The sequence below is a fragment of the Dasypus novemcinctus genome, chromosome 23 (genome assembly GCF_030445035.2).
Source record: "Dasypus novemcinctus isolate mDasNov1 chromosome 23, mDasNov1.1.hap2, whole genome shotgun sequence".
Lineage (NCBI taxonomy): Eukaryota > Metazoa > Chordata > Mammalia > Cingulata > Dasypodidae > Dasypus > Dasypus novemcinctus.
In genome coordinates, this window is record NC_080695.1 from 6770521 (window position 1) to 6790739 (window position 20219).

Genomic DNA, 20219 nt, shown 5'->3' on the forward strand with positions numbered 1-20219 from the left:
GCCACACGTGCTCCCCGCCCAGGCCAGCCACACTCGTGCCACCAGGGGCTCCGTCCCTGCTCCCGCGGCAGCCCTGTGGGGGCCTGACTTATTTGGGGTTACTCAGCTGCATCCTGACTCACAGCTCTGCTGTCACCAGAAGTCAAAACGTAGCACTTCCGTTTTTTTCCTATAATAGAAACAGCTGTCAGGTTTAACTACACGTTTTGAAAAACTACAAAGTACTACCGGGATAAACCTTGATGAACTTCTCTGGATCCATCCCACCAGCACAGGCCTTCAGGAAGACGTTCACGATACAGCAGGCCAGGAGCCGCGCCGTCTGCGAGTCCTCCTCCAGGGCGCTCACCACCTGGGGCAGCACCGTCTGCTGCACGCCCAGCACCTGCAGGGGACAGAGCACAGGCGCCGGGCGGCAGGCTCGGGGTGGCCTCAGCTGACGGGCTCTGGGGTGCCGCTTTAGAGCTTTTACTCAGGAAGCAAACTGGAAATTTAACATTTAGACAATGTGAACAATTTCTAACATGAGGTCCTTTGAGAAGGTTCTGTCCACGGTGCCGGCACCATTTCACACTCCCACCAGCAACGCGCGCGCTCCCGCTTCCCCTGGCTCCCCGCGGCTGACGGCTGACGGGAGGTGCACCTCCGCACCTCCACACCTCCTCACCGACAGCGCGGCAGCTTGTGGGACGTAGACGCTGGCGCCTCGGGACACCGGAAGGTGGCGCTCATGCGCTGCGCGAGCACCTCAGCAGTCACTGAGGCTCCAGAGCCCATGCGCCCACCCTAGGTCCCTGCAGGTGATCTTCAGCCAGACACCGAGGAACCGCTGCGCAGATCTGCCTGGAGCCCAGCCCTGCGGCTCCCCTGCGCGCCCCGGTGCCCCAGCCCCCTGAGAGCCCAGAGCACTCTGGGACAGTACCTGCTCGGCCGACAGGGCCTCGCCGCTGACGAGCGTCCAGAGGCAGGACACGGCGGCCGTGCGGATGGCTGCAGCGGTCCTCCCCGCGTGCCACTGCAGGTTAGGGGCCAGCATGTCCTTTACCACCGTCTCGAGGTAGCTGTGGAACTGCCTGAGCCAAAGCACAGAAGGCACATGAGGAAGGGCCTGCGGACTTCCCAGGCAGGAAAACGTAAGCCTGGGAAACGAACTGTGCTGGGGGAAGAGCCAAGCAGGACAGGCGGGCAGCCGGCCGCCAGAGCCCGACCCCAGAGCGGGGCGCGGCCAGGCCAGGCCTCCCCACTCCGTCACCCCAGGCCTCCTCCGACCGCCCATTCCTCCTGGCCCCGACTCTGTGAGGACCGGCGCTGAGCACAGGCTGGAGCTGCTTTGGCTCCGGGCGGTCTGGTCATTAGGCTTCCCAGCACGTCTTAAGGTCTGAGCAGAGAACTGCCATTTCCACACAGCACGAGAAGAGGAGTGTCCTGAGCGACCTGCGCCCCCTCCTCAGCAAGGTGGCAGCCCTGGGGCCGGGGACCCCCTCTCGTGGGCGGGCTCGGTGGCCGCTGCTGTGGTCAACCTGAACCACCATGGTGTGCAGTTGAAAACGAGGAACGTAGCTCTCAAACCACATCCTGCCGAGTCCAGGAACAGCACACCTTCGAGGCACCGGGTGCTGCGACAGGAAGCGTCAAGGGACTTACCCTCAAGGGAGGACGGAGCAAAGCAAACCAATCGGTGAGAGTTATCAAAACCCTGCCAGGCACTCTCTGGGCCTGCGCTTTAGGTACGTTTCCTCTCGAGGTTGTCGACCTTCCCGTGCTCCAAGCCAGTGCTCCGGGGGAGCGGAGGGCCCTCCCGGCGCCCCCTCGGCCTCGGCCCCCGCCTGAGCCCTGCTCCGCTCACGGCCCTCCCCCCCTGGGGAGCCCCACACCCACAGGCTCGGACGCGCCCTGCCGCTCCTGCCCGCGCCGTGGCTGGCTGGACAGGGACTCCCGCCGGCCACCTGACGTGCTCGTGTCTGCACCCGCTTGCTCCTCTCTCCCTGTTCGTCGCTGACTTTGGAGGCCCGAGATGGGAGGCCCTCAGCGCTTTACTCTTACTCTCAAGTTTCCCTCAGATGGAAGAGCATTCCCAGCACTTTAACCGTTAGGGGAGCCCCAGTCAAGGCTTCTGGATTTACAGCAGCCAACGCACAGCCGTCCGCACTCACGCCCCGAGACCCTTCCGTCCAGTGGAACTCGGTGCCTGGCCTGCACCTCAGCGACACGGGGCAGCCCTCTGGGCTGTCGGAAAACATCCACGTCCACGGCCAGTGCCGCCCGTTTGCCCAGTGAGGACGGGCCTGCTGGAAGGCCAGCCGCCGAGGAGACCCGGGGGCTTTCCTGGGGAGGGCCGCACTGCCCCGCACCTACCCCTGTGAGTCGAGGGTGGTCTCGGCCTTCCGCAGCACGGCCGCGAGGACGGAGAACAGCTTCAGGCGCATCTGAGGGTCCCGCGCAGGCTGCAGACAGGCCCTGAGCGTGGGCATCAGGTGCGGAAGAGCTTCTCCCAAGGCGGGCCCTGGGGGAGAAACCCACAGTGGGCGCGGGCCAGGGCAGCAGGGGCGTCGGGGTCCCGGCAGATGGGAGCCGGCTCCTGGCAGCGGCCCTCAGCTGCCTCCTTCAGCGGCTCACTCCCTGGAGGCTACTCGAGGCTCGTGCACACGCTACCGAGCTTTAGCCTTTCCTACAACCATCTTCTTTCTGGGCATGAATGTGATTATAAAAAAAGTAACAAAAAATTTTAATCCCTCCCAAATCAGCTATTTTTCCAAATTCTTAGGAAAATCAAAGTTAAAAAAAAAAGTCGGGAAACGGACTTTGGCCCAGTGGTTAGGGCGTCCGTCTACCATATGGGAGGTCCGTGGTTCAAACCCCGGGCCTCCTTGACCCGTGTGGAGCTGGCCATGCGCAGCGCTGATGCGCGCAAGGAGTGCCGTGCCACGCAAGGGTGTCCCCGCGTGGGGGAGCCCCACTCGCAAGGAGTGCGCCCGTGAGGAAAGCCGCCCAGCGTGAAAAGAAAGAGCAGCCTGCCCAGGAATGGCACCGCCCACACTTCCCGTGCCGCTGACGACAACAGAAGCGGACAAAGAAACAAGACGCAGCAAATAGACACCAAGAACAGACAACCAGGGGAGGGGGGGAAAATAAATAAATAAATTAATTAAAAAAAAAAAAAAAAAAAAAAAAGTCAATGAGGAGGTGGGTGTGGGATATATGGGAACCTCTTCTATTTTTTTTTTTTTTTTAAAATCATTTATCATTCCAGTTTCATACTAGAATGTTAGATGTGGGCTTTTTTTTTTTTAATTTTATTTTATTTTTAAAGATTTTATTTTTATTTATTTAATTCCCCTCCCCTCCCCCGGTTGTCTGTCTTCTCTGTCTTTTTGCTGCGTCTTGTTTCTTTGTCCGCTTCTGTTGTCCTCAGCGGCACGGGAAGTGTGGGCGGCGCCATTCCTCGGCAGGCTGCTCCCTCCATCGCGGCTCTCCTTATGGGTGCACTCCTTGCGCGTGGGGCTCCCCTACGCGGACACCCCTGTGTGGCACGGCATTCCTTGCGCGCATCAGCACTGCGCGTGGGCCAGCTCCACACGGGTCAAGGAGGCCCGGGGCTTGAACCGCGGGCCTCCCATGTGGTAGACGGACGCCCTAACCACTGGGCCAAAGTCCGTTTCCCTTCTATTTTTTAATGTAACATTTTTTGTGATCTATGTATCTTAAAAAAAGACAATTAAAAAAATACAAAGATAGCAAAAAAAAAGTCAAGCAATATTTCAAAGGCCAATCAAAATCAATTATTCAAAACAGTAAACTTATTAATATTTGCCTCTAAATGGGATCTGTCACTCTTTCTGAAAGACATTCTGAACGAAGAAATGGACACTATCCCAGCTATAAAGGAAGGGGTTAAACAAGGTGATGGGGGGAAGTGGATGTGGCTCAACTGACAGAGCGTCCGCCTGCCACATGGGAGGTCCAGGGTTCAAATCCAAGGCCTCCTGACCTGTGTGGTGAGCTGGCCCACGTGCAGTGCTGATGCATGCACGGAGTGCTGTGCCATGCACATGGAGTGCGCCCCGCAAGGAAGGCTGCCCAGCATGAAAAAAGTGTAGCCTGCCCAGGAGTGGCGCTGCACACACGGAGAGCGGACACAGCAAGATGACACAACAAAAAAAAAGACACAGTTTCCTGGTGCCACGTGACAAGAATGCAAGTGGATACAGAAGAACACACAGCGAATGGACAGAGAGAGCAGCCAACTGGGTGGGGGGGAGAGAAAGAAAAAAGGAGGGAGGGGGAAGCAGATGTGGCTCAAATGACTGGGCCCCCGGCTATCACATGGGAGGTCCGTGATTTTGGTGCCTCCTAAAGACGACAGAGAGCTCGCGCAACGGGCAGGCCTGGTGAGCTGACGCAAGAGATACAAGAAGAAAAACATAATGAGAGACAAAACAAAATCAGGGAGCAAAGGTTCCTGGTGCCGCTGAAGAGGACAGCAATCTGGCGTGACGGGCAGGTGTGGCAAGCTGACACACAAGGTGACACACAAAAAAAACATAATGAGAGACATGACAAAGCAGGGAGCAGAGGTTCCCAGTGCCTCCTAAAAGAGGACAGGCAGGACAGCAAACTGGCGCGACAAGAAGGCACAGTGAGCTGACACGACAAAGTGACGCAATGAGAGACAAGAGACACAACCGGGGAAACGGACTTTGGCCCAGTGGTTAGGGCATCCGTCTACCATATGGGAGGTCTACGGTTCAAACCCCGGGCCTCCTCGACCCGTGTGGAGCTGGCCATGCGCAGTGCTGATGCGCGCAAGGAGTGCCGTGCCACGTAAGGGTGTCCCCCGCGTGGGGGAGTCCCCACGCGCAAGGAGTGCACCCGTGAGGAAAGCCGCCCAGCGTGAAAAGAAAGTGCAGCCTGCCCAGGAATGGCGCCGCCCACACTTCCTGTGCCGCTGACGACAACAGAAGTGGACAAAGAAACAAGATGCAACAAATAGACACCAAGAACAGACAACCAGGGGAGGGGGGGGAATTAAATAAATAAATAAATCTTAAAAAAAAGAGACACAACCAAGCAGGGGGCAGAGGTGGCTCAAGCGATTAGGTGCCTCCCTCCCACACTGGAGGCCCCGGGTTCAGTTCCTGGTGTCTCCTAAAGAAAGAAAATATACAGACACAGCAAGTGTAAACAACAAAAGGTGGGAAGAGATAAAATAAATCTTTAAAAAAAAAACAAGAGGGAGGGTATGTAAAGACTATTGTTATAGTAGACACAGCAACTTACATACTAAAAGCAGCCCCCCCCCCCGCCATTTCTACTGAAAGGATATGGGCAATGCACAGAATGAGAGAAGAGCTGCAGAGCTAGAGGGTGGGATGGGGTGGACTCCAAAGTGACCGTGAACTCTGCAAGTCCGGAGGAGAGAGGAAACCTGTCATGTCCCAGCAGCCCCCTCAGTGCGGCGCCCGTGAGCGGCAGTGAGCGAGGGAGGGGCGTCCTAAAGCACGCCCGGGCACTGCTGTGCCAGGAAGGGCAGGCAGATGCCGCCAGCCCAAGGGCGTGGAGTCCACTACCCGCTGAGCAGTTTTAACTAAGAGAAAGGCCGGACGTTTCCCCACCCATCTGGTCATGACTGTAGTTACTCTCTTGATACAATCAGGTGCTGTGCATATTTGCTGGGAGGCTTAATGTTTTTGTGTTCATTTTGTGTGCACTTTTTATACTACATGTTTACTGTAAATATTTACCAAGTCTCTCTCCCTTTTATTTTGGTTTTTAATGTATATAGCTATGCCTATATACTTCCTTTGTAGTTTCCTCCCTAACTTTTCCATGCTTAGAAAGATGTTCCTTTCTACATGTTTAGGAAAAAAAAAATTTTTTTGAGCTTCCGGGGGCTGGGAATTGAACTTGGGACCTCGTATGTGGGAAGCCGGCACTCAACCACTGAGCCACATCCGCTCCCTTAAACATTTTATAATTAGACTTAAAACTTATGTCCCAGCAGAGCTTTTATAAATATAGAATTCCAAATTTTTATCTAGTTAAAAAATTATTTTACTCTTTTTGTTTTCTCTGCTCATTATAGCTGTACATATTCACTGTATAGAAAAGTTGGAAAATACAGAAAAATAAAGAACAAAGAGGAAAGCAAAGAGCACCACACACCCAGAAAACTACTGGGAGCGCTATATTCCCCTGGAGGTTTCATACACGCAGACGCCTGTGTGCGCACACAGGAGGGAGAGCGAAAATGCCGGTGGGATGATGGAATCACAGCTTCATAACCAGATCCTATCATTTAACACTTTCCTATTTATTTGGTGTATGGTATGAGTTTTGGGCCCAAATAAACTTGTTTCAAAGTAGCCCATCAGTAGACACCACGTCTGGCAGAAAATGTTTAATAACATTAGCAATCACTAGCATCTTTCTTTTCTAATTTGGACACATCACCTGGATGTTTTTCTAGATCTCAGAGCTCTGGGGTCACCATTCGACCACTTTCCAGTCTCTGGCATCTCGCTACGACAAACAGAAAGAAGATGTGAACAGAAAAGATTTTAGCTGCAGGGTGCAATTACAGCACTTTAAACATCCAGTGTGTGGCAGCAAGGTCACGGGGAGGAGGGCAAGGGGACAGCAGGAGTAAGCGTCATGAAAGCCTGAAGCGTGAAGAGAGAGAAATTTCATTTAATTTAAATAAAAAAAAAATGCTAGCTCATGTGGTAAGTTTTCAGTCACCTGGAAAAGTACAGGACATGCCTCTTTAGTAAATAGCTCATTAAAATTTTGAAGGGTACATTCTATTCACTTAATCAAGTAATATGTATTAAGAGAACACGGGCTATAAAAAAGGCTGTGAAAAATCACATTGCCAAAGTTTAACACAAAAAAACATGCGTCTGGGCAGATTTTAGAGAGCTCCGTTCCATGAAGCCGCCGATACAATGCCCTGGGCGCCTCCAGACACGCCTGCTCTGCACAGGCAGCGGGCGAGGAGGGGCCTTTCCGACGCTGTGGGCAGTGTGGTTCAAGCGCAGGCTGCAGTCCGGTTATTGCTGAAGGCTGCTCCGCGGCTGTCCCCACCCACAGCCAGAGCACGTACCTGCCTGCGTGAGCAGCACGCTGAACTGCGCCAGCTCTGCCGAGTGGACCGTCCACTCGCCGCATGAGGGCGTCAGCCACTCCATCAATGGACCTATGTGCTTCTGGAAGAGGCCCTGGCGGCCAGAGACGCTGTCCACCGCAGCCAGGGAGTCCATCGTCTCCCCAACCTGAGAGTTAAGAGGCAAAACTTGTAATAACTCCAACTTTTCATTTTTTTAAGTACACACTCCATCCCAGGGACCCATCTCTGCCATCTGAGAGTAAGAACGACTGGGATCTGGGGCGATGGTGTGCAGCCTTGCGGCAGCATCGCCCCACCAGGAGTGGACGATGGAAACGCTGAGTGTCCCTGGAGAGCCAGGAACAGAGATGGTTCCTCAAGACTCTGAGCTCCACTCCCGTGGGCAGTGCCGCTTGTGTGACAGGTAATGAGAGACAGACACATGCCCTTCAAGGACAGTCCTGAGCCCGGGGACGCTCCGGGGAGAGCAGGCAGGTACGCTCGGGAAGCTGGGAAGATTACTGTTGAAGCCAGAAACAAAACAAGAGTTTCAACAGCCCCGAGAAAGGAGAGAGGGAATTCAGACTCCTGGACACCAAGTTCCATCTGGGGCGGCAGGTCTCAGACATCTTGCAGGGACGTCTTAGTCCATCATTCCTGACGGGCCGGGCAACAGACTTTGCCTATGGGCTGTCAGGAAACAAGAACTAGAGAAAAAATCAAGCTCTCAGCTCTAGGAGAAGGAGCAAGACACCCCGGGGTGAGCCTCAGAACTCAGGGGGCTGGGGGCTCAGAATATTTAAGTGTAACCACAGAACCAGCAAAACAGGGCTGCAGTGACGGTAGGACAAGCACGACACTCTCTCCAGACGCAGGTACATGCGCGTCTTCTTTTTTTAAACCACAAGTAAATTCAGATTTATGGCTACAATCATCTCATCTTTCGTTTGCTCCTTTTGGGAGTCCTGTCTTCACATTGTGAAAGAAAAACCAACAGGCAGTTGGAGGGATACACGGCTCTGCACATGCCTAAGGCCACAGCATGAGCGACTCACCCCACATGCTCTGAATTCTTACATCTCTGCTCCCCAGCTTGAGCGGAGCACGCCTGCAACTTGGCATTCAAGAGCGGAGAGGAGCACCTCCCTCAGTGGAACGCCCGTCTTGCCGGGTTGGAGCCTGAGCGCTCTCTCACTCACCTTCACGTCGAGGTCTGTGACCCCCGAGGCGGCCATGAGCGCCACCAGCACCTCCGTGAGCTGCAGGCTGCACTCGCGGCAGTCCTCCCGGCACACCTCAACTAATGCTTGTACACAGGACAGCAGACGCTCCAGGTACAGGGTCTGTAAAGACAAGGGGTCCGGGGTGGAGCCTCTGGGTCTCAGCTCCTTGCTCGCTGAGATCCCGCCTGACGTGACACATCTGAGGTTCACACTTGAGGCTACACGAGGCTCAAGATACAGCAGGTAAAATGACGGATGTTTGGATGGTGATTCGCACACACCACACAGCTTGCATTCTTTTAGACAGTAGGGAAAAATGGAAAACAGATATAAAGGAACAATTGCTGGTTCTGTTAAATACTTCATGGTATACAGTTACATTTCTAAAAAGCAGTTTTAAAGCTTTAGTGATACACACTCTATCATGTACAAGAGAAATGATAGGATATACTGGATTTGCTTTAAAATACCCCAGCCCCCCACCCCAAGCACACAAAGTGAAATAATACAGAGCAAACAAGAGTGAGCTGGATAAAACACAAGAATGCAGAGGCGCGGACAGTGTCGAGGCTGGTAAGGAGCACATGGGGTTCACTCTGCTCCTCCAATTACGTCTTTCTTTAACGTTTCTGTAACATTAAGTTTTAACAAATAAATATAATTCTTTGGTTCAAAACACGCTTCCTGACTGACGGAGGGGCAGGAAAGTGAAGTTCCAGCTCTGCTGCTAAAATGGCTGTTCCTCCAGCTGTCCAGCTGCTCTGGCCGCAGGCACTTTCACGCGGAGCCCGTGTGGAGTGGCCAGGGGCAGCTGAGGGGTGTGCCGTCCTGCGGAGGACGCAAGCGCGCCGCTGTCTATGTCCTCTAACACGCCTACTTCACCTGTCATAAGATAGGGAACGAAGCGGGACGATCCCTACGTGTGGGTTATACATACGGGCCAGACAACGGATTAGGTCTAAAGCTCTGAATCAGTTCTAATCTCCACGACTCATTCACAAGTGATGCGCACCACACAGGTTTACACAAAAATTCACATGGACCACAGAGGAGTGTGGCCCTCGCATTTCCCCAGACCAAGCCCGGCCTACCCTACGGGAGCGCCAAAGCCACGAGGGGTCTCCCATGAGCGCTGGGTGTCTGCCACCCCTGGGCTGGGTTGCTGGTGGGCACTGCACGTGGACTCCCATGAGCAGTTACAGATGGATGTTTTTATTCAAGTCCTTACGTGTCCTGCAGCCCAATTTCTCTTAGGTCTGCACTGACTGACTTCTGATGGCATGATTTCAGCTAATTTCTAGAATGATGGACAATACCTATTTAAAGAGCTATCATTTTTTCAAATTAAAATAAAATGAATTTACTTCTTAAAATATTATTGGGGGGAAGTGGATTTGGCTCAACTGATAGAGCATCCTCCTACCACATACAAGGTCCAGGGTTCAAACCAGGGCCTCCTGTCCCACGTGGAGCCGGCCCACATGCAGTGCTGATGCGCGCAAGGAGTGCTGTACCGCCCAGGGGTGTCCCCACGTAGGGGAGCCCTACATGCAAGGAATGCGCCCCTAAAGGAGAGCTGCCCTGCGCGAAAAAAGTGCAGCCTACCCAGGAGAGGCGCCGCACACACGGAGAGCTGACGCAGCAAGATGAAACAACAAAAAGAAACACAGATTCCAGGTATCGCTGACAAGAATCCAAGCGGACAGAAGAACACACAGCGAATGGACACAGAGAGCAGACAACAGGGTGGGGGGGGAAGGGAAGAGGAAAAAAAAAATCTAAAAAAAAAAAAAAGATTATTGGGGGAACAGATGAGACTGAAGCAGTTGAGTGCCTGCCTCTCACGTGGGAGGTCTTGGGTTTTGGTTCCTGGTGCCTCCTGAAAAACAAATAAACAAAAACCCCAAGCAAAACAAGTGAAAAAAAAAACCAACTCAGGAAAGCCAGTGTGACTGAGTGGTTGAGTCTGGGTTTTGTCCCCAGTTCCCAATACCGAAAAAAAAAGGTTTCATTGCCTTTCCAAATACTGGACCTAGTGAGGGGTCACAGGTCCTTCACAAATGAACAGCCTAATCTTCCTGCCACGGATATGGCGACATTGTTTCAAGGAAATAATGAGATCTGAACATTTATAGATTTCTCTATAAATAAAGTTTTAATCAGAGAATTTTCAACATCTCCTACACACACACACACACACACACACACATACACAAATGAAAAGGGAAAAAGAGACCTAGCAGGAAATGATACACAATAGTTTGTTCCTGAAATAATATGTTATTTGAAATTGCAAGGATTTTGATTCACTAGATAAAGTGCTGGAGTCTTTCACATTTTAGTAGAGGCAGATATATCCTGAGCCTGTTATTGTCAAACATGAACAAGTACACTATCCTTGGGATATAAAGCAATTTCCTTATTTCAGTTACCTGTCACTAAAGAAACAGATTTCAAAGATGATGATCAAGTTTCCTTCAACCCAACTCCAGGTGCAACACTTGGCTCCAGGCACCTGGGAAAGTACCTTCCACTGACAACCTGGCTCCCGCTAACAAAGGAGCGCTCTGGCTGAGGGCCTCAGGTTAAACACATTCCAGCGAGTTCCCTAGTTTGGTTTAATGCAGGATTTGAAAAACCTGCCATTTTTTCTTGGAAGCTATTCTTGATCTCTTCTTGCCACTCTTGGCACGCCCCAAGGGGCAGGACACGCTCCTCAGTGTGACAGCTCCCAGCTGCCTGCCAGGAACACCACGCCGCGTCCAGCTCACACAGAAAGCCCGTCTGCCCGCCCCGAACAGCTCCTCTCTTATTACACAAGGAGCATGTGTGTCTGGGAGCGCATCTCAGCACACCTGGCTCCCTGGCATGCCACGGGCTGGCAGGCATTTGCCCCCCGGACGGACTGGCCCCCGGGGAGGGCGGGCACTGACTGCTCCTGGCGGCCCCTTAGTGGAGAAGGTCACTGAGCCCACTTTCACTCGCTACATGAAGATCGGGGTCACACACACAGTCTCAACCTAATGAAGTTTCTCCTTCACCAACACAAAGATAGAAAAATTATATTTTCCTTGCTATAAATTTTATAAAAATATGTATTTAAACATTTATACAAAATTTCAAGTTATACTTTTCTGGGAAAAAAAATTCTTCTGGGTTGCCAATCCACATAGTGGAATCAAAATCATTCTCAAAACCACTAGCAAGTGAAAATATAGCCAGTGCTTATATAGTTCTGACAACTGGCCAAAGAAAAGGAAAAAGGTTTTGTGGAAACCTGAAAGATATGTTAAAAATGGGCTTAGGGAGAAGTTAAACATGACACTAGGATCAGATAGCCGACCCACATTCCTGTTCTGAAACTTCAGCTCCATTTCCTTCTCTGTGCGTTTTAGAAATTGCCTTACAGGTTTCTTAAAATGTTTTATAAGCACGACCACAGCTGTGCCATCCTCTCATTTCAAAGTCAGAGCACACCCTGACAAAGGCCCCGAGACGAGGGCTGGGAGAGTCCACTGGGGGGGATCAGGGGACAGCCCTGGATTCAGTGCCCAATTTAACACTCAACAACCTCTAACAGGGAACCGAAGGTGCCAGTAACAGCCCGCGGGGTCCCCAGGACGATTTCGGCACGCTGCAGAAACACCACGTGCTGCAGCTAGAGCAGAGTCGAGGCGGTGGGTGAAGACCCTCTGCGTTATGCGCAGGGGGGCTCGGGAAGTTGGTGACCAGCCCACGGGGGGAGGGAACGGCTTCCGGTCACTGGGGCCAGGTGCCCCTGGGGTGAGGCGGAAAGCCCCGAGCCTGGCACAGCCGAGCAGCACTGCCCACGGAGACCCTCTGCATGCCACAGGCATCCTCCACCAGCGCTGCCCAAGGCTGCGCATCGAACCGTGGCCAGGAAACAGAACTTTCAATGACTTTGTTTTGATTCGGTCCCACTCGACCTCCAGCAGCTCTCAGTAGTGAGGAGAGCAGCAGGGGCCACGCTGCCCCAACGTGGGCAAGGCACGGGGACGCCCAGAGCCAAGCATGGGGCAAGCCCTGCTTCCCCGTCCCCCATCTTACGTTCTCCGATGCCTGGCAGACATGCGCCTGGGCCAGCTCCGCGGCAAGGGCCTTCAGGTGGGGCTGGAGCGCGTCTCGGGGACAGCCGCGGATGAGCGCAGCGAGCACAAAGAGGCTGGAGGGGGAGGGCGACCTTTTCAGCACCGACAAGATCAACTTCAGAAAGACCTCGGGGCCAACAAATGTTCCAACGAGCTCTGCGGACTTGGCACACTGTGAAGGGGAGCACAAGGCAGCGAGGGTGGCTGTGGGAGCAGCGCGGTGCTGCTTTCCCCTCTGCCCCTTCCACCCCCAGACTCAGGCTAATGCCTCTGCCGGGCTGTGCCCAGAGGCTCATGAAAGACGTGGGTCCTCACGGCTGCTCAGAGCGTCCACGGGACGAGGCCCAGTGTCCGGCAGATAGGACAGACCCTGCTGAGGCTGCGACGGCCCAGCTTGCAGGAAGGCCGAGGCCTGGGGTCTTCACCTCATCCCCTCTGAGACCCTGACCTGACCACTCTTCATTAAACGACGGTGAGGCGCACGCCCCCTCGAGCGGCACACCAGGTGTGGGACGGCCCAGGGTGCCTCATGGGGGCAAATGCCAACATAAAGGGCGCAGCGCAGGCCTCACGAAAGCAACTTTCCCAAGGACAGAACTTCCGAGATGGAGATGAACTCCTGGCTGCCGGGCTCAGGGCCGTGGAGGGGCTGGGCATGGCTGCAACGCAGAGCGGGGGCAGGTCATGCTGAGATGGACGGGGGCTGCGGTGAACGTGGAGGTGGCCACGTGAACCCACGCAGGGACCAAGTGACACGGGACCAGTGCCAGCCCCTGCCCGGACAAGCACTCCCATGACGAGGCGCCAGCCACGGTGGGGAGCAGGTGGGAGGCGGGAGGTTCCCGGGGCCTCTGTGCTTGATGTCTGCACATCTCCACCAAGTTCCTTCACTTATTTCAGAATGAGAAGTAAAAAAAAGGCTCTAGCTCCTCCACATCCTTGCCGCACTGGCAAGGTCAACGACTGAACGTGAACTTCCAATAGGTGCAGTGGAATCTCCTGGTGGTTTAATCTGCATTTCCCTAATTACAGCTGATACTGATGATTAAAACTGCTGGTGCAATTAGGAAGCGGTACAGCCACTTTGGGAAAGTTTGACACTTCCTCAAAAGTTAAACAAAAATTCAATGGTAGTTTTAAAAAGTGAAAACACTATGAGCAAAGGGCTTACAATGACTTGTTCTTTTAAAAAACCTGCAGCATTTATTTTAAATCAGTAATGATGACTTAAGACAGTTTAACAGAAAAGCCCATTAGAAAGGTTCCATGCTGGCCTTGGGGGCGGGTGTGAGCAGCCTCAGCAGAGCACCGCTGGCAGCTCTGGTCCTCTCGTCCCCTGGGCTGGCCATGTCGTGTGGAGGAAGGACACGGCTGCCCACCAGGGGCAGAGGAGGAGCTCAGCACGTAGTCCACTAAGAGCGAAACGGCCCAGCAGAGGCTGGCTTGCCTGCACGTGCTCCTGAGGGGCCACAGTGGGAGGGGACCAGCCCTGCCTCGGTGGGCCGGCGGGGCAGCTCTGCACGGCTCTCAGGGCTGCGGTCTCTGGCTGCAGTCAGCCCAGCAGCACAGTCTCTGGACCGCCACGTCTGAATGCCGCAGGCCTGCGTCCCGACGCTTGGACCCCCAGGGGCTTTGGACTACAGCACAGGACACAGGGAGGGGCCTTGGGGAGCCCGGTGGCAGCCGCCAGGGCTCGCGCACCGGGAAAGGCACTCACGCTGCTGAGCACGGCAGGCTCCTCGTCAGCACCCGCCCGGCACAGGGTCCTCAGCACGACCTCGAGGTGCTGTGTGGCGTGGTCCTCTGCGTGCAGCAGCAACACCGCCAGCAGCTGCGCGGCCTTGACCCTCGTGCCTGCAACCCAGTCCGTGACATCGTGACAGATGGCGGGAAGGATCTTGGAGAGATTTCGGAAAACAAGCTCCCGACAGCCCAACACCGGGCGATTCTCTAGGGGATTAAAAAAAAAATCAATATACACTTATTGTTTATGTATGTTTATGTATGAGTGATATATATCAATATATTAATTTTAAAAAAATCAATAAAAGCTCAATGAATTGTACGGGAAGTCACTTATTATACCCTTTACCTAAGATAGACCTCCAAGTTTGAGATCTTAAAAACTTAAAGCAACTCTAAGATAGAAATGAAACCAAGAAGCGTCATGATTTACTTTTTAAAAAAAGAACCTTTGCAGCTCTTTGGAGGAGTAAGGGACACACGATGAACTGCACACGTGTGGAGTCTCGCGTGGTGCACCCTGGCCTGTGGGCCCCTGCCGAGCCCCCTGCCTGCCCCCCACGCTGTCCCTGTGCCTCTGCAGGGCTGCCCACTGCCCGCCACCGCCACCTGCTTCCCGCCTTTCCTAGACACGTCTAAGCTGGAGTGGCCGGGACAGCACTCGTGGGCCTGGCTCCTCCGCTCAGCTGGACTCCTCTGAGGTCACCCCAAGTCGCGGGCATCGGTGGCATGTTCCCCTTCGCTGCTGAGCAGCGTCCTGCTGGGTGGAAGCCTCATGGTTTGCTAGCCCACGCTCGCGCCGCTGGGCCTCGGGTTTCCAAGCCCCTGGCTGTTACAAACGAGCAACTGTGGACTGGTCAAGCACAGGCCTCTGTGCGCCACACCTTCTCATTTCTCTTGGATAAACACCTACGAATGGAATGGCAGGTCGCGTGCAGATGCATGTTTAACTTTTAGGAAAGGTCCAACTGTTTCTCAAAGTGGCTGCACCAGTCTGCAATCCCACAGCAGTGGGCGAGGGCTCCAGCTCCACGTCCTTGCCAACTAGGTGCTATCAGCCACTGAATGTGAACTTCCCAAAGGGTGCAGTGGTTCTCCTTATGGCTTTAATCCACATTTACCCAGTGACTGATGATACTGGGCATCTTTTCATGAGCTTGTCCTTTGGTGAAGGATCTCTTCAAATTTTTTCCCATTTTAAAAACTGGATTATTCACTTTCTCATTATTGATTTTTTGAGAGTTCCTTATATATGTCCTTTATCATATATATAATTTGCAAATATCTCCACAGTCTGTGGCTTATTATTTCCATTCTCTTAAAAATATCTTTCATAGAGCAGAAGTTTTTATTCTGATGAAGTCCAACCTATCAATTTATTCTTTCACATACTGTACTTTTGGTGATGTGTCTAAGGACTCTTTGCCTAATCCGACATATCCCAAAGGCTTAATCCTTGGAGGCTTTATAGTTTGAGGTGTTACATTTAGGTTTACAATGCATTCTGAGTGAATTTTTACTGACCACAGGAAGGATGGGTCCATGCTTGCTTTTTGCACATGGACGTCCAATTGTTCCAGCACCGCTGCCCACTGAGCCTCCCTCTGCTGACCTGCCTTCGCGCCTGTGGAACATTGGCTGTGTGCTCGCCTGTTTCTGGTTGTCCATCTTGATGCCAACTACACTGTGTGGCTCTCGGTCCTTTTATAGCAAATCTTGAAACCAGGTATGTTAGTCCTTTGAATTTTTATCTTTTTTTTTTTAGCTCTTCTATGTCCTTTGTATTTCCATATGAATTTTAGTTGGTTTGTTAATTTCCACTAAAGTCTTATAAGACTTTAAGTAAAAGATTTTGATCTTAAAAATTCAGAACAGGGAAACATATGTGGCTCAACCAATCGGGCTCCCGTCTACCATATAGGAGGTCCAGGGTTCAATGCCCAGGGCCTCCTGGTGAGGGCAAGCTGGCCCACATGGCAAGCTGGCCAATAAGGAGTGCCAGCCCAAGCGGGAATGCGGCCCCGTGCAGGAGTGCCGGCCGACGTGGACACTGGCACAGCAAGATGACGCAAGATGACACAACAAGACACAAAGAGAAGAGAAAATAAGTAGACATAGCAGAACAGGGAGCTGAGATGGCACAAGAGAACTATTGTCTCTCTCCCACTCCGGAAGGTTCCAGGATTGGTTCCCGGAGTAGCCTAATAAGAACATGAACAGACACAGAAGGACACACAGCGAATGGACAAAGAGCAGACAACAGGGGGAATGGGGAGAAATAAATAAATCTTAAAACAAAAAATCAAGACAACTCTAAAAACAGAAATGAAACCATGTGTCCGAAGTTATAGGGTATGTTTTTTGTAAAATGCAAACAACAAAAAAACCCCAAAATGATAAATACACTTTTCTTCCTAAGAAGAAAAGTAGTAAAATAAATGGAACATATAGACAGTAAGGGAGAGATTGTGAACAACTTGATACAGAACCTTTCCAGACATATGGGCCTAGAGAGGTTATTTCGGAAGAAGCGCCCTCACTACATAAGTAGTTCTGAAGCTGATTTTCCTGCATGCTACATAGCAGGTGCTAACTCCCCTCTAACATTTCTTCTAGACCGGGAGTTGGCAAACTATGGCTCAAAGTCCAAACATGACCCACTGCCGTTTCTGCAGACCCAGCCTTACTGGAGCACAGCCATGCTCACTCACCTCTGTGCAGTCGGTGATGCTTTTGCAAAGAATGGCGGAGCTGAGCAGCTGAGGCGTCCCCAAGCCTGCAAAGCCTAAGACAGCTACTATCTGACACACAGATCTCACTCTAGACTCCAGAATGGTGCTGTCCAATGTGGGAGCCATGAGCCATATGTGGCTACTTAAATTTAAGCTGGTAAAATTTATATGAAATCTGAAACTCAGTTCAGTTGCACGAGCCGCGCTGAATGCTCGGTAGCAGTACGGGTAGTGGCCGCTGTACTGGACAGCACAGACACAGGACACCTCCTTCCCCGCAGAAAGTCCTCCAGGTCAGCAGTATTCTAGAGTAGTCCAGATCCCAGAGCACAAAGGATCGAGTATCGAGACTAGCTAGAGGATAGGCTGAACAACAAGGAAAAAGGGTTTAGGGTACCAGGCAAAGGCTGGACACTCCCCAGAGGAGGGAGGGACGAAGGAGGGGAACTGAATTCTTGCTACAGACAAAGGGGCCCCAAGGGCCCACCACCCCAGGAAAGGGGAGAGAGACACATTCTAAGGCCAGCCTCTGACTCACTAATCTGGCCTGTTGTGCCCCAGTAGCACGCCCAGGTGGGCTGGGGCTGCCCCATTGTTTGCCTGGGAGTGGGCGAGGGCTAAAGATACACCATCTCCCAATCTCCTCTACTAACAAGGAATGACTGTGGACAGGAAGCTCTATCACACTGATCCTCTCTGTGCTGCAACAAATACAGTCCAACCAGGCACTGAACTGAGAGCTGCCAAAGAGCACCATCTCCTGGGAGATCAGAAAGTGCATGTGAGGAGATTAAAAGCAAGCAGGAGAGGCTTTTTCCAGCCTCTAAGTCTTCCTCCCCAAGACCCTAGGAAGTGGGTCTGCAACCAATTACTGGGTTGAGAGCCCAATTCTGAGCAACCAGCAGGGACCCAAACCTTAACAATTCAGGTCAAGCCAAGAATCAAAGAGCAGTGGTAACACATAGCCTCCTGCCACTAAATAACTACAAAAGAGAAAGAAACTTAGCATCTAAGTAAACTCCATCCTAATCAGATACCTAGATATCAGAAAAAAAATACAAGCCATACTAATAGAAGACATGGTCTAAGAAAAGGAATATATCAAAGCCCCAGAAAATGCAGGATTTGATAGCTAGTTAGCGAGATGAACACAAATTTCCAAAATCGAATTAATGAGCTGAAAAACAATATGTTAAAAGAGATAAATGACATCAAGAAGATATTGAGCAAGCACAAAGAAGAATTTGAAATCCTGAACAGAAAAGTAACAGAGCTCATGGGAATGAAAGACAAGAGGGAAGATAAAAAACTCACTAGAGGAATATAACAGCAGACTCGAAAGGAGAGGAGAAAGAATAAGTGACACCAAAGACAGAATAACTAAAATTGAAGAGAGAAAAGAAGAGAGAGAGAACGGAATAGAAAAAATTGAGCAGGGGCTCACAGAGCTGAAAGACAACATAAAACACAACAACATATGTGTCATGGGAGTTCCAGAAGAAGAGAAGGGAAAAGGGACAGAAAGAGGATATGAGGAAAAATAGCTGAAAATTTCCCAGATATCACAATAGAAAGGAACTTACATGTCCAAGAAGCTCATCATACCCCAATAAATCTGAATAGACCTACTTCAAGATACATACTACTAAGACTGTCAAAGATAAAGAAAAAATTTTGAGAGCAGCAAGGGAGAAGCAAACCATCATATGCAAGGGACATCCAGTAAGACTTAGCACAGATTTCTCTTCAGAAACCATGCAGGAAGCGGACTTGGCCCAGTGGTTAGGGCGCCCGTCTACCACATGGGAGGTCCGCGGTTCAAACCCCGGGCCTCCTTCACCTGTGTGGAGCTGGCCCATGTGCAGTGCTGATGCGCGTAAGGAGTGCCCTGCCACGCAGGGGTGTCCCGGCGTAGGGGAGCCCCACGCGCAAGGAGTGCACCCTGTAAGGAGAGCTGCCCAGTGCAAAAGAAAGTGCAGCCTGCCTAAGAATGGCACCGCCCACATGGAGAGCTGACACAACAAGATGACGCAACAAAAAGAAACAGGTTTCCGTGCTGCTGACAACAGCCACGGACAAAGAGGAAGTAGACACAGAGAACAGACAACCACGGTGGTGGTGGGGGGGAAGGGAGAGAAATAAATAAATGAATCTTAAAGAAAAAAAAAAAGAAATCATGCAGACGAGAAGACAGTGGTAAGATACAATTAAGATACTGAAAGAGAAAAAAATGCCAGCTGAGAATTATTTATCCAGCAAAATTGTCCTTTAAATATGAAGGCGAGTATAAAATATTCATAAACAGACAGAAACTAAGAGTTTGAAAAAAAGTACCCACTTTTGCAGGAAATATTAAAGGGAGCCTTCGAACTGAAAGAAAAAGACAGGAGGCCTGGAGTATGGAAGAAAGAATAGAGGAAGGATAACCAAAAGAGTGAAAAGACAGACATAAATATGACACGACATAAGAAACCCAAAGAATAAAATGAAGTAAATAGTGTATTTACAGTAATATAATTGAATGTGAATGGATTAAATTCCCCAATCAAAAGATACAGGCTGAAAGAATGGATAAAAAACATGAGCCATCCATATGCTGCTTATAAGAAACTCACCACAGACCCAGGGATACAAAGTAAAAGGTTGGAAAAAAATACTCCACATGAATACTAACCAGAAAAGTGCAGGGGTAGCAATACTAATATCAGACAAAACAGACTTTAAATGCAAAAAGTTTTGAGAGATACAAAAGGCCATTATATATAAATAAAAGGGAATCTCCACCAGGAAGATATAACAGTCATAAATACCATGCACCTAACCAGGGTGCCCCAAAATACATGTCAAACTCTGGGAAAACTGAAGGGAGAAACAGACAGCTCTACAAAAATGTCTGGGAATTTCAACACTCCACTCACATCATTAGAAGAACTAGACCTAACAGACATATACAGAATGCTGTATCTAAACTCAGCGGGTTGTACATTCTTCTCAAGTGCCCATGGATCTTTCTCCAGGATGGACCACACTGCGGCTCTGAATATAAAAGAGACTGATGCGCGCAAGGGCCACGCAGGGGTGTGGCTCTGAATATAATGCACCTCTGAATATAAGAGACTGAAATTATGGAAAGCACCTTCTCAGATCGAAATGATCAAACTGGAAATCAATAATAGACGAAAAAAGTAAATTCGCAAACGTATGGAGGCGGAACAACACACTCCTAAATATTGAATGGGTCAAAGAAGAAATTGCAACTGAAATCAGTAAATATATTGAGACAAATGAAAACAAGAACACAACGGCT

The 20219-nt window shown here is 51.1% G+C and overlaps 1 protein-coding gene across 1 annotated transcript in view; it reads right to left on the bottom strand.

The window, feature by feature from the left end:
• Positions 1 to 20219, bottom strand: part of DNAAF5 (dynein axonemal assembly factor 5) — a 47978-nt gene that overhangs the window by 4537 nt on the left and 23222 nt on the right. The window contains exons 5-11 of the mRNA XM_058285673.2: positions 14155 to 14387; positions 12397 to 12609; positions 8305 to 8448; positions 7103 to 7271; positions 2356 to 2503; positions 923 to 1073; positions 229 to 385 (exon numbers count right to left, since the gene is read on the bottom strand). Of these exons, the coding sequence (XP_058141656.1) occupies positions 229 to 385; positions 923 to 1073; positions 2356 to 2503; positions 7103 to 7271; positions 8305 to 8448; positions 12397 to 12609; positions 14155 to 14387 (1215 nt within the window). The remainder of the gene's footprint in view (positions 1 to 228; positions 386 to 922; positions 1074 to 2355; positions 2504 to 7102; positions 7272 to 8304; positions 8449 to 12396; positions 12610 to 14154; positions 14388 to 20219) is intronic.